General features: G+C 32.9%; 3 protein-coding genes across 3 annotated transcripts; all 3 read left to right on the top strand.

Moving 5' to 3' along the window:
• Positions 1-2,634: 2,634 nt before the first annotated feature.
• Positions 2,635-4,152, top strand: LOC105639474 (Glutaredoxin family protein). The gene has a single exon (XM_012223559.4). It carries the CDS (start codon positions 3,036-3,038, stop codon positions 3,861-3,863), a length of 828 nt encoding a protein of 275 aa, XP_012078949.1. The 5' UTR covers positions 2,635-3,035; the 3' UTR covers positions 3,864-4,152.
• A 142-nt stretch (positions 4,153-4,294) lies between these two features.
• Positions 4,295-8,780, top strand: LOC105640733 (protein NODULATION SIGNALING PATHWAY 2). The gene has a single exon (XM_020681615.3). The coding sequence runs from the start codon at positions 7,233-7,235 to the stop codon at positions 8,529-8,531; it is 1,299 nt and encodes a 432-aa protein (XP_020537274.1). The 5' UTR covers positions 4,295-7,232; the 3' UTR covers positions 8,532-8,780.
• Positions 8,781-9,631: 851 nt separating this feature from the next.
• Positions 9,632-11,857, top strand: LOC105639454 (pentatricopeptide repeat-containing protein At2g15690, mitochondrial). Its single transcript, XM_089725845.1, has one exon. The coding sequence runs from the start codon at positions 9,742-9,744 to the stop codon at positions 11,626-11,628; it is 1,887 nt and encodes a 628-aa protein (XP_089581971.1). The 5' UTR covers positions 9,632-9,741; the 3' UTR covers positions 11,629-11,857.
• Positions 11,858-14,667: the final 2,810 nt, after the last annotated feature.

The following is a 14,667-nucleotide window of genomic DNA, read 5'->3' as shown; positions in this document are numbered from 1 at the left end:
GCTAATCTAAGTCGATACATAATTTAATCTCTAAAATTCATTTCTTTTATAAGATGTATATAATTTTTATTTTAATTAATTTTATAGTAATTCTAATTCCAACTCAAATAACCTATAAAATTAATAAGATAAAATCTACTGGTTAATCATTATTTTTCATATTAATATTTAAATTAATAATATTCCTTCAGTCCATGAATATAAGTGTTTAATGATGTTGGACGGAATTAAAAATAATAATTAATTCTCTTAAATTATAATAAAATATTTATTGATTCGACTAAATTATCCTTCAAAAAATTATAGAGATAATTATTGCGTTTAATATAAATAAAGATAAAATTAAAGAAATATCATTAATCACTCGTTGATATTCTCAAATACTTATATTTGCATATTAAAAAAAAAATCCTAAAACAACTTATATTTGTGGATGCAGTGAGTGGTTGATAATGTAAATTCTATTAATCTATTTCCTCCATTCCAAAATATAAGTCATTTTAAATGGATATTTTGTTGCAAAATATGAGTCGTCTTGAGTATTTTAATAAGTAATAAATAATATTTTTTCAATGTTATCTTTATTTACATCAAATAAAATAACTACCTTCACAATATATTTTTGATTTGAGATAAATGATAATTTGATCAAAATACCTTTGGTTTTGTTATAATTTAAAAAAATTAATTATTTTTTAATCTCCTTCAAAAATCTTAAATAACTTATAGTTGGGATAGAAAAAGTATCTGACTGATAATTTTAGAATGCATTCATTCCGTTTGAACCGAAAAGACAAATTGACTTCTTAGAAATTGAACTTCTATTCAAATTCTTACAAAAATCGAGGTCGTTGGCCAACTCAATCAACACATAGTATAAATTTTACTTTCAATGTATATTCTAGTATCATACATGAACAATCTCCATAATTAATAAATACTTTCTCTATTTTAAAATATGAATCATTTAAGATTTTTTATACCGTTCAAAATAATTTATATTTTAAAATAAAATAATCACTAACTAATATTTTAACACGGAGAAAGTAATACATTATCCATTATTGGTTGTTGGGGGTGAAAATGTTAAATGTGGATGGAAGAAGCATCAATGCTTTTGGAAGGCTTTTGTTGCCACATTGAGCATGTGCTGCCATTGCCATGTGAAACTTTTCAGAATCCACCCACATTTTATCTTTCCCTTTAGCTTTTGGAATCCAAACCAACAACCCCTTTTAGAATTTCCAAACACGCCTTGTCTTTTCTTCCTGTATGGTCCCTATATAGGGAAATCCCTCTCCTACTCTCTTCAAATTATATCATTATTATTATTATTTTAGACTATAGTTTCATACACTCTAATAAAATATAATAAAACAAACTTTTTTTATATATATTTTTAATATATATAAAATTTTATATAAAGGAATTGAAATCTAAATCAATTTGTAAAATTTTGATTTTATATTTTTTTTCTTTTTTCAGAGAAATTGAAAATCAAGGAATTAAATTGGGAAAAAGCACAAATGATTCTTTTTGGCTATTGGGCCAATAACTATTTTTAGCCATTGAATTCTTTTTGTTATTTTTTTTTTTTACATTTTAGAATTTGACTATAATGGAATCCTAAAATTCCTATTTTTGCCCCTTTTCTGCTTTTTTTTTTTCTTCCCTCCTTTTTCACTCACATACATACGCCATTAATCAATCAAATCACCTCAACTCATGTTTCTTAAAGTTGAAGCAAATAAATTGTATCTATTTTCCTTTTATTTTTCATATTTTTAGAATAATCATTTCAAATTGCAAGATAGATTTTTATTTTTATTGTTTGAAAAATAATTATAAATAAATAGTAAAATTTTGTTCCCACTTTCTAATTTCTATAATAAGCACAACACATGTGATTTTTGATAAATCATCATAATACAATATTATTTCATTTATTTCTGAAAAATAACTTACTTGAAAAATATTCTAAACTTTTAATGTTTGGAGTAGTTAGAAAAATTAGCCAATGCAAAAAATATTTTTTTAATCAAAAATAAAATCAATTTATTTTATAAGAAAATAACTTCATTTTCTTAAAGAAGAAAACAACATTTATTTTAACATCGAAAAACTTATTATAAAAAAAGAAAAAGTTTATACATATTTATTAATTCATTACCGCTAGTGACTATCACCACCAACAGCCACCAATTATTATCGACTCTTCAACTTATTTATTATCATATATTTTTCTTGTAATAAATATTTAAAGTATAATAGAAAATATTTTTTAAAGATAGATTATTTTTCGTGAATGAAGACATTCATAATTTATACTTTTTAATATATCAATGTTTTTTATAAATACGGTATGATTTCAACTTATAATTTTGTATTAAAAAAAGATAATATTCAATTAGTAATTTTTTAGAAAATAATTAACTAATAATTTGATCAAGTGCAAATATTTTTTTTCAAAATAGTTAAAGAGGAAACGATTTAAATTTAGATTAATTGGTAGGTATACAATAGATTATATATATAAAAAAAGAAAAAAAACTAAAATGGAAATGTTTTTTTTTTTTAATTTCTTTTATAGATGCATTAATGAGGACTTTTCATCCATAAATTAGGCAAAACTTAGGCAATCTCTAAATCAAGACCTCTCATCATCCCTTTAATCTCTTTAAAAGCCCATTAAAACGACCAAATTACCCTTCTCAACTACCTTAACCAACCTGCCTAACACCATTCCCTTCTCCATTTTCCTTTTCTCATAAAACCTGCAAGCCATACCCGCTTTTGCAGCTCTTCCTTCAATCCCAAAAGCCAAAAGCCAAAAGCCAAAAACCGAAAGCCGAAAGCCTTCGGTTTGTGCAATCAACCCCTCAAAACCCATAAACCCAAATAATTGAAAAACAATAATAAAGCTTTCTTCTTCTTCTTCTTCTTCTTCTTCTTTGCACCATTTCCCATTTCTTATTGCTTCTTGTTTGTGCGTTCTCTCAAATCTTTCCACCCAAAACCTCAATCTCCCACCCTCAATGTGGCGGCAGTGGGGTAAATCAACGGTCAAGATTCGCGAAACCACTCCCTCTCCTTCCCCTTCTTTCTCCTTTTCCAGCTTCAAAGATATCCAACACATCTGTACAGACGATCCCTCTCCACCCACCAAAGCGTCCTCCGTTTTCCACCGCGTTCGCCTCGCCAATTCAATCGTCCGCTCCTGGACACCACCGTCACGCTCAATCTCGCACTCCCAACCTGACCTACAGCCGCCGCAACTCATCTCTGAAACAGAAGCCAATGTCTCACCTGTTATTACAACGGCACCGTTGGAATGCCAAGAGCCACTGCAGCTGCAGCCGCCGCCGCCACCGCCTCCGCCGCCGCTCATCTCAATCCCTGGTGCCGAGAAACAGATTGTCGTTTACTTCACAAGTCTCCGCGTTGTGCGGTCGACATTTGAGGATTGCCGGTCAGTCAAATCTATTCTTCAAGGATTCCACGTTTCCATCGACGAACGAGATCTCTCCATGGACGCTCGTTTCGTAAAGGAGCTGCAACAGATCTTTGGCGGCAGTCAAACCAAGTTAAGTTTGCCGAGGGTTTTTATCGGAGGGAGGTACATAGGCGGTGCTGATGAGATTAGAGAGTTACACGAGGCAGGCGAGCTCAAGAAGTTTGTCCAAGGCTTGCCCGCGGCGGAACCTGGTGTCTGCGCTTCATGCGGCGGTTATAGATTCATTTTGTGCCACGAATGTAACGGTAGCCACAAATTGTACATAGAGAAATCTGGGTTTAAGAGCTGCATTGCTTGCAATGAGAACGGTCTGATCAGGTGCCCTTCTTGTTCCTGTGCGCCTTTCTGATCCCACTCATTATTTGACTTTTTCTCATCAAAGAAAAGAAGAGTTGTTTTTTCTTTCTTTTTTTTTTTTTTCCTTTTTTGCAAATATTTTGGGGCTAATTTTAGTTCTGTAGTCCTGTTTGTTTAGTATTTTCTGGTTTAATTAATGTGTAGGCCCCATTTCGATTGATGGCTTTGAGATGGTATCACCTGACTTTTTTAGCAAAAACATTGTATATTACCCTTTAAGAACTAGTTAAACAAGCATATAAACGTATTAGGAAGCTAAATGCTGCTTCTATTATTAGCAATCTTTAAAGATTTGTGTTATTTCTAGTGTGTTTTGCCCATTGAAATACAACAAAAGGAAAAGAATCGACTGTTAAAATTAATGTTGGAAACTAAGTGCATGAGTAATGGAAATATGGAATCTCTTATTTATCCTTATCTTTTTTTTTTTTCCTCCTCTTTTGGGTAGTTAGGAATTCTCTTCATGTCTTCATGGAGTCTTGTGAATTTGGTAAAAAATAGAGTGATTGTGTCTTGTCTTTTCCCTTTGGTGTTACTTATGTCTGACTTTGACCCATGATATTTTTGAGGGTATTAGGATTGCTGGTTTGATTTTATTTTCATTCTTCTTTTTCATTGAAATTATTCTATATTCTGTGAGTAATGCACATCCCCCCCACCAAAAAAAAAAAAAAAAAAAAAAAAAAAACAAAACAAAACAAAAAACCAAAATTTTCTTCATATTTGCTGTCCTTATAACTTGTCCCTTTTCAGTTATGACTTAATTGTTTTAGTGATTGTTTAGCATGGCTATACTGGATTTCTGGCTACTGAAAATTTTGCACAAACTATTCCTTTTATGTGTTTCTGAAACCTGGATTTAGTTTTTGTATATTTGAGTATGTTGAGTTTTCCACAGTGGCTATTTAATTTCTTTACAAATTCAGAACAACATAATAATTTCTTTCGAAATTTAGCAAAAGAATAAGTCTAGTGTAATGATAGCAAATTTTAGAATGGAAGAGCATTTAATGCTGCATGTAACACCTGGCAAAAAATTGTTCAAGTTTAGGTACATGAACATGACTTGGTGCTTGTTGAGCTTTGAGCCTGAGGTGTGCCTTAAAACAACCATGTGGCTTGTCATGCTTTTTCATACGTCTATAGGTCTGCCTTTTTACTAGGGAAAAAGAAAAAAAAAATAGAGACAGGAAAATAAAGGAAAAAACTAGAGACAGGGATACAAGTATATAAATTATGTTCAGTAATTTTCTTTGTATGTATGAGCATGTGGGTTGCCTTTTACCTATCCTTCCTGTTTTTTTCCGACTAGAATCACTTGCCAATGGATCTCTCGTATTTGATTTTTCTCTCTTTTAATAATCTCCTGTTTAAAAGTCCCTCATTCTCTCACAAGTTTACTTGGTCCCCATCGAATTCTCTACTGTCCATAGTGATCTCTCTTCCCACATATTGCAACAGTAAGAGAAGAAATATTGGGTTTTAGAAAGATTGAGAAGTGTTTCATCCTTGAAATTCTGGATTCCATACGGCCGCAAATAATGCTTTACCTGAGGTCTGGTTGAATTACCTTCAGAAAATTTTTAATTTAACATGAAGCTTTTTTCCAAGTGCTACTGTCTCACACGTTTCTGAACTTTTCTTTTTCCTGCAGTCTAGTTGAATTACTTTCAGAAACTTTATAATTAACTTGAAGCATTTTTTTGTGAGTGCTACAGTCCTACATATTTCCCAACTTCTCTTTCTCCTTATGCAAGGGCAGTAATGATTGAATTCAGGTCTTGATCCACTTCTGCATCTCTGTTTCACTATTTACTTTTCCGTTCTGCATCTTCACCATCAATCTGAAACCATAAGTTTCGTGGTTAACATTTAACTGAAGAAGTGCGACTATAATCTTAGTGAAGTCAACAATACAACACCAGTCCCTTGATTATGCATACTATAGCTTCCGGTTGATAATTTTAAAACCATAACATGTATCTCTGCAGAATCATCAGGCATAGCTTCTAATATAACTGAACTGGCATTGAGATGGGGAAATATCTGATGTCCTCGAATTCATCTTTGTAATTCTTAGAAATTGAAAAAATTAGTTTTGGTCTATGAAAAGCTAACAACAAGAACAATTAAGCCTTAATCACAAACTAATCGGGATTGACTATATGAATCCTTGTCATTGTACGAAATGCTAAATTTGTCAAATTTATAAAACTTAACTTTCAACATTGAAAAAAGAGGACCAATTATATACTCCCAGTCTTCTTTTTCTTTTTCTTTTTTTTTTTTTAAATTGCCCTTTTATTTTTCTTTCTGTTACCGTGTGACAGTCGAGGGCTGCCTTCACTTCCAGGCATTACATTTTTAAATTTATCTTTTTAGAAAAATTTGTTTTGTTTCAGTTATCTGTAATCTCACTTTATCTGGTAACTTCAACTTTTAGCTCCTTGATGTTTACTTTTCTTCAACTTTTTATTAGTTATGCAAGTGGAATGTCTAAATCTTGTCATGCTTCTCACACTGCTCTTGTAATGCTCTCTGTTAAGATTATATGGGGAAAAAGAGTAAATAGTTAAGTATTTAAGGACACTGTGTACAATCTTATACAGAGAAAATAAGTCGTCAGAAGTCTAACTGGAGTGCACTGCACTGCCAAAGTTAGTCAAAGGTAGTAAATAATCCTTCACCTTGGGAAAAGCTTCGGATCTTTTTTGGTTCTGATTTTCATTGCCTTCTTCATATGGTCTCTTTTTGATTTTCTAAAGCTTGTGATGATAAAATTTCATAGTATTCGGTGCCAAAATGCTTTGGGTGTGGTAAGATGTTTGGAAATCTTTATTGTTTTTAACGGCCTTTTTCATGGTAATTGGGTAAGTTTGCCCCCTGTCACTGTTGTGTTAACCACTTATTCTGTCAATTAGGGAAGTTTACTGTAAAAAATGGGTGTCCATAAAAACTAGAGAGAGAGGGGTTCTAATAAGGCCAATATTTGTCTGCTATAGGAAAAAGGAAAAATAAGGCTAACCTTCATGGAAAAAAATATATACCTTGAATGAAAGGGAATATTTAGTGTGGACTATCCCAAGTCGCTTTCACTGGGGAGAATATTTTGATGAAGAATTAATGGTTATCATTTTTTCTCTAGGATGATGCCAATGAAAGAAGTTCACTGAAATTGAACAACTGTAGAATAGAATGAGGCCCTTACCCACTATTCTATGCTTAGAAAAAACCTGTCAGTCGAGTTTACTCAGCTTTCGTGGCATAGCTACAACACTATACAAGAAATAAGTCTTTATTTCAAGGCTTGGACTACTCTTCTTGCTTATTAGTTGAAGAGCCCTCTGATACTTCCTCTTCAATGGACGTTGGTAATTTGCCAAATTTAGTCACTAACACTACTTCAGAAAATGCTTATGCACAAGAAAGTTGCCTGGAAGATGATGGCATAGAATTTGAAAGCTTGCATGTGTTAAGTATAGCAAGTGATTATCAATCCACAGATCTCTCTTTGCTTTTGCCTTGTGATGGTATGCAAGTTGATAACCAGTTAAGCATACTTCATCTGCTCAAGGCTTATGGAGAGGCACTGGAGATGGAAATTACAGAGTTAGCAGATGCGATTACGATGCGATTGAAGGAGAAGAGTTGTCCGACTGGTTCAATCTGGCAACGTCTGTCTTATTATTTTATTCAAGCATTGGACGAGCAAGTGAAGAGCCCCTTGAGAGAAGAAGCAGGTATGAATTATGAAATTGCCTTTAATGTCTTTTATCAGATATTTCCTTATGGAAGATTTGCTCACTTCACAGCTAATTCTGTGATATTAGAGGCTATTCCTAAGAATGCTGAGATAGTGCATATAGTTGATTTTGAAATTGGCAATGGCATTCAATGGCCTCCAGTAATTGAGGCACTTGCAATGCAAGATGCAAAATTTTTGAGATTGACTTCAATAAAATGGGAAGAGGAAGGTAATTATGAATATACAAAATTGTTACTATATGAACATGGAAGAAATTTTGGTCTGAGATTGAAGGTGGAAGAGATGGATTTGGAATCTTTTGCTAGTGAAATGAAGGAAACAAAGGAAAGTGGAGAAGGAACTGAATTTTTAGCATTCAATTGCATGGTGGGTCTACCTCACATGGACAAAAGGATAAGTGTCAAGAGTGTTATAAAGTTTCTGAAGGTGGCTAAGGATGCAATCAACCTTAATTGTAATAATGGTGGAGGTATTATAACTTTTGGGGATGGAATTGGTTGGGGAAAGGGAATTAGAGGCTGGAATAGAAATGGGTATATATCTATTTTTGAAGGGCAATTGGCTCAGTTCAAAATATTGTTACAATCAATCGAAACCCATTTCCCTCATCACCTTAAAGAAGCAAGAATAGCAATTGAATGTTTGTTTTTGGTGCCTTATATTTCTTCACTTATTGACATACAAATGTGGAAGCATATTTCTAGAGAAATTAGGACACTTTCAGAGCTAGGATTGGAGCCATGGAGAATGAGAATAGAGAATCTTATGGAGGCCAAAGAATTGGTGAGAGAAGAAGAGAGCTTTTATTGGGTCAGTTTTGAAGGAGTGAAGCATAATCAAATGGTCTTGGGCTACATGGAAACTCCAGTAACGAAGGTTTCTAGTTGGAGATAATTACAGTTGAATTTGCAGAAAAAGAAAAAAAAAATCTTATAATATACTGTAGTTTTGTATTCTTGTGATTTTTCATTGCAAAGAAAAAGTATTATCAATAGAGACAACAACTGTAAGCTAAAACAGATTAAAGCCAAAGCATTGTTGATGATTTATTACTTAGCTACATGTCAATGTACTAGAGGATAATTTACTTAGGATTTTGGGTTGCTACAATGAATTATTGCCTTATTGGCATTTTGTGATTGATCTTTATGTGCAACAGCAAGTATTTTGTTGAACCTGGTCCAACGGTGTACTTAGCAATCATAGACCGTCTGATCTATGAGATTGAATCCTCACCCCTCGTGATGTGGATTTAAAGTTAACCATGGAATAGACCATGATAGGGAAGATTACAGGCTCCACTTAAAATGACATGCGAATATCATTTTTTGGAGCTCACAATTCCTCTGGCACTCCACATGGGTTCCAAACTTCCAATTGAATCCTGAAATAAAACTTCCATCTGGGTTTGAAAATTAGGACCCTTAGCAAATTTCTAACCCTGTATCAAATAGAAATGAGTTTGAAAGTTTGGTACAGTCCACAGGTCATTAGGACACCATAACTGACTTCACTAAGTTGTGTTTATATTCTTAGTACTCACACACTCTCACACATATAGTGCTCGGATGAGTGTTGCACATATATTCCTAAAAATAATATTACTAATAAAGCTGAACATTTCAAGCAATAGAAAATACATTACTAATTAAAAAGAATTTACTATCTAAGAGTGTTGGGATGAGCAAAAATATATATATTTTTTTTGTATGCGAGAGATTCAATGAACTGATTTTTTTCTTATATGCATAGAAGATTTAATAATTTAAAATAATATCGTGGGCTATACAACAAGGGTATTCCTTCGTACACTCAACATCTTGGATTTTAAAGAAATTATATTTTAAGTTGCGAAAGCTAAATAATATAAAAGCCTGGCTGCCTGATCTTAATTTATTAATTTATATTTTTTTGGTAAAAGAGTGTGTTTGTGAATAGTTTGCTGTTGTCAAACGACAGGTCGTTTACCAAATAACACAACTCTTAGGGACAATTTTTACAAATCAATAGTAATAGCCCACTCCCAACAATCTCCAAACATAGCCTCTGCCATGAGAGGGTTTTTGGTTAGGGTTTTTCGATCTAAGCTATCAAACACTAACAAATGGCGTCTCTAATGGCGATTCGGCGTTCAAGGAATTGGAAATTGGTTTCTTCTTCATCTTCTCCTTCGGTTTTCAAGGTACGGTCTATTCTGCATTCTGATTTCTTTTACAATAGAACTTTAATCCTCTCCAAAACCCTAAGCTCTTCCTCTGCTGTTCCTGATAACTATCAAAGACCTCTTCCTTCTAGTTATCAAGATGAGAGAAACCTTAATCGCCAATGGAATCAGTGGAATGCACAGCAACAACCTCCTCAATATGACAAAAATCAGTTCAATTACCAAAATAGAGGGTACTCTAATTCATTTCCTCAGCAACAACCACACCAGAACCCTAATCAATGGAATTCTCAGGGTCAGAATTCTCCCAAGTACCCAAACCGTAATCAAATGAACCCTAACCAGTGGAGTTCTTCAACTCACAATTTTCCTCAACACCAACCGCAACAAAATCATAATCAGTGGATCTCTTCAGCTCACAATTTTCCTCAACACCAACCGCAACAAAACCATAATCAGTGGAACTCATGGCCTCAAAATTATCCCCAAAACCAAAACCACCAAAACCCTGCTCAGGTTAATCCTAATGTACAGGATCATCGCCAATCTAGAAGCTCAAATCAATGGAACAATCAAAATCAGGGTTACCCACAAGCTAGAAACCCTGACCAGTGGGCTCTGCAGGGACAAAAACCTAATCAAGGTCAAGTTCGCGTGGCCTTGGAGGCTTCAGCCCCATTGGGTAATGCTGATGAGAGTATTCGCGTTCCAGCTCCTGCAATAGTGGATTTGATGCGATTGTGTCAGGAGGGAAAGATTAAGGAAGCCATTGAGATATTGGATAAGGGGGTTAAAGCTGATGCTAATTGTTTTTATAATTTGTTTGAGTTGTGTGTGAAACATGAGGATGCAAAAAAGGTACACGACTACTTTTTGCAATCAACATTAAGAGGTGATCTTAAATTGAATAATAAGGTGATTGAAATGTATGGGAAATGTGCAAGTATGACTGATGCTAGGAGAGTTTTTGATCATATGCTAGAGAGGAATATGGATTCATGGCATTTGATGATAAATGGGTATGCAAGTAATAGTTTGGGAGATGAGGGGCTACAATTGTTTGATGAGATGAGGAAGTTGGGATTGAAACCGACTGAGCAGACATTCCTGGCGGTTCTCTCTGCTTGTGCTAGTGCAGAGGCAGTGGAGGAAGGATTTTTACATTTTGAGTCAATGAAGAACGAGTATGGAATTAATCCAGGGACTGAACATTATTTGGGGGTTATAGATATTCTTGGAAAGTCTGGTTATGTTAATGAAATTGAAGAGTATATTCGAAAATTACCGTTTGAGCCAACTGCAGAAATCTGGGGTGCATGGAGGAATTATGCTCAGATTCATGGAGATGTTGATATTGAAGATCGTGCTGAGGAGTTGACGGTTGCTCTTGACCCGACAAAGGCTGTTGCCAACAAAATTCCTACTCCTCTACCAAAGAAGTATAGTGCAATCAGCATGCTTGAAGGAAAGAATAAAATTATTGAGTTTCGGAATCCTACTCTTTACAAAGATGATGAGAAACTCAAGGCTATGAGTAAGATAGTGAGTTATGTTCCGGATACCAGATATGTTCTTCATGACATTGATCAGGAAGCTAAAGAGCAAGCTTTGCTGTATCACAGTGAACGATTGGCAATTGCATACGGTCTTATCAGTACTCCTGCAAGGACACCTTTGAGAATCATCAAGAACCTCCGGGTGTGTGGTGATTGTCACAACGCTATCAAGATAATGTCTAGGATTGTTGGAAGGGAATTGATTGTTAGGGATAACAAAAGATTTCATCATTTCAAGGATGGCAGTTGCTCTTGTGGAGATTACTGGTGAAGATATTGTCACTTTGAACATCCATTGTATGTATTAAGTGACACTATTTCTCTTTTGGGAATTTTACTGGTGAAGATATTGTCACTTTGAACATCCATAGAGTGTTGTAACTTTGGAGCCATATCTGCTACCATGGACGAGATATCAACTTTTTTTATTGCTTCGCATGTAGGGTATGGTTGTTCTAATTCTCAATCAGTTATTTGTTATGATATTCCTATGGTTCACATTTTTGGCCCTTTCATGTTTCCTTATATATCTTTTTTTTTTTTCCCAAGGCTCCAAATGAAGGTCTTTAAATTTAACTATACAAAATAATGAAAAACTAGTCTTGGGATTTTGTAGTTGATGCTTGTGTGTTGAACTTTACATTTGGTAGAATTTTTGGAACCTTTGGCTCTCATATAACTATATCTAATAGCCACTGAATTTGAAAAACCCCTGAAACAGCAGCAAAGCCACAGGCCAGGCCTATCTGTTATTACTTCTGTTTTCTGTTTTTGATTGTTGTTTTTTCTACGGTAAAAGGTTGTATATAGGAAAACAGGTTCAGAAAATGGACAGAAATAATTTATTGTAATTTTCACATCATGTGATAATCTGTTTTTCTGATTTAAGCAATTAAATAACCAAAGAAAATTTTTTTTTTCATGATGTATTATTCTTTGACATGAGAGAGAAGAACGTTGAGAAAGCATAAACCTCAATCTCATAACATTATAAAATCTTGAGTTTTTAATTACCATACATCAAGATTTAACAATGAAAGCATGAATTGTAGTTTCCTGAATCTAAAAAGATGCTAATTTTAGTAATATAAAAGCAAAAGAGAATTATATAGCTTCCAAATGGAATGTCTGCTGGAGTATAAAAAGACCCCTTCCACTATGCTGAGGAAAGTAAGCAACTTCTTGGAAGCTTTTCTATGAAGAATGGGAACCTGAGTGGGCAGTGAAAAAATGGGCATGTATGTTGAATAGGTCGTACAACATTTTCTTGTTGCTTTCAGGAGGATGTATTGTCATTTTTTTTGGATAAGGGTTTCTTTGTGCAGGGCTAAGACAGGATTTAAATTTAAGGGGACGAAGTATTAAATGCAAATATTAATACTTTGAAAATTTAATATTAATATTAAACAAGCCTCGATACTCATGAAAATTTAATTTATGGAGAAAAAAACAAGTCAGACGCATAACTTTGAAAAAATTTAATATTTTTCCCATTCAAATCCGATCTCCTAATCAGCCATATGTCCTAGTTACAATGGAAGCCAAGATATCTTTGTTTATTGATGATATGTTTTATAGGAAAAATACCATTTCTGTATGAATCTTCAAATTTAAAACTACAAGAAAACTAAAACTTTGCATTGACTATTATCTGAAGTTTGGCTAGGTATTGGTGCATATAAAATTTTTAAAATACGAAATTTATATTATTATGACTTTATGAGTTAAAAATTTTAATATTTTTAACTAATGTTTAAATTCCAACTAAACAACAGAAAATAAGTCATTTGAAAAATATTTTCTAAATTAAGTTATTTTTTAAAAATAAACGGAGTCTTAGAAAAAATTCCTTTAAAAAAATAATGGAAAAAAAAATATTATCAGTTTAATGTGGGAGTTTAATAAAATAATAATGATGGTGTAATGTTTCTCACTGTTACTAACAAATTGTTTTATTAAATTTAATTTTGACTATTGATAAAATGATGTAATGGATAATCCATATTATTACTTGAAAATGGATAATTTCTGTTATTTTGATAATAGTCGAATCTCTTCACACAAGAAAACATATTAAAAAGGATTATTATTATTATTATTATTATCGCCAGCGAAATGATTCTAATTCTATGCATATATAGTTAAAACTCTTGTAGTCGAAATGATTCGAATTCAAGATATTTTGTTTCTCGCACTAGTGAGAAAATCAATCGAATCACATATGATTGCCATTCAATATATATATAATACAAAACATGTAATTAATTAATTCGGTGAAATAAGGTTATAGAAACCAAGGAAAAGAAAGTAACACTAGATAGCACCTCTTCCAGAGCAGAGACGATGTCGCTGTGGAGTGTGAAGTTTGCTAGCTAATGATTAATAATTCCTATCGTGTCGCCCCAAAACAATGAAAAGATAACTAATACATATATATTTTTTTATCTCAATTACTATATAACCTTTTTATATTAGCATTATTATTTGGCTTAATTACCAAATTAGTCTTTAAACTTTTTTAATTAGTTCAATTAGATCCAATAGATTCTTTTTTTTTTTTTTTTAACCGTTAAATGGGAGTCGAAAGATTTCCTCCGTAACTACTAAAAAACGCATGTGCATTGGAGGATTTCAAGATTATGTTTTACAATTTTTTTTATAATAATTAAAATAATTTAATTATTTTTGTCAAGTAATTACAATATGCATTCATTAAATTTTATTACAAACGTCTCGATACACAATATGGCCCTGCACCTGAAAATCATAATCAAGAAGACTATACATCACTTTCAGAATCATAACTCTCCCCAACCTAACCCAACCCCACTGTTTAATTATCTTGCAAGGTAATCTAATGGTAGCTTCTGTCGATTTTCATCTTCTCTACACTAATATAATTCTCTTTTATTAATTAATTCAGGTAGTTTTCTTGCACTGTACTCTCCCTTTCTTTCTATATTAAACCCACTGCTTCCACTGCAATCAAAACCCTAAAACATCTTAATGCTGGTCCCTAGCTAAGCCATGCTGATTTACACTAATATATATATATCTATATATATATATATATATATATATATAGATATAGATATAGATATGTTTCATCAACTTTCATTGACCCGGTAACGAGGGGGGCAGATTCAACTGTCCTTGTAATTGCATTTGCGAATTGAGCAGGTCCAACCTACAAGCTACGATTATATTATTAGTTCCGGCTTCAGCCTGCACATATATTAGCTGCCTAAACAAACTAATCACAATTGTCAAATAATCATATTATATATACATATAATCGAGCTATTGATAA

The sequence above is a fragment of the Jatropha curcas genome, chromosome 9 (genome assembly GCF_041381405.1).
Source record: "Jatropha curcas cultivar XTBG-Jc1 chromosome 9, XTBG_Jcur_1.0, whole genome shotgun sequence".
Taxonomy (NCBI): Eukaryota; Viridiplantae; Streptophyta; class Magnoliopsida; order Malpighiales; family Euphorbiaceae; genus Jatropha; species Jatropha curcas.
This window is presented reverse-complemented; position numbering and strand designations above follow the sequence as displayed.

Excerpts from the sequence above, each read along its gene's own strand:
- LOC105639474 (XM_012223559.4), top strand. The coding sequence starts at position 3,036 with ATGTGGCGGCAGTGGGGTAAATCAACGGTCAAGATTCGCGAAACCACT.
- LOC105640733 (XM_020681615.3), top strand. The coding sequence starts at position 7,233 with ATGGACGTTGGTAATTTGCCAAATTTAGTCACTAACACTACTTCAGAA.
- LOC105639454 (XM_089725845.1), top strand. The coding sequence starts at position 9,742 with ATGGCGTCTCTAATGGCGATTCGGCGTTCAAGGAATTGGAAATTGGTT.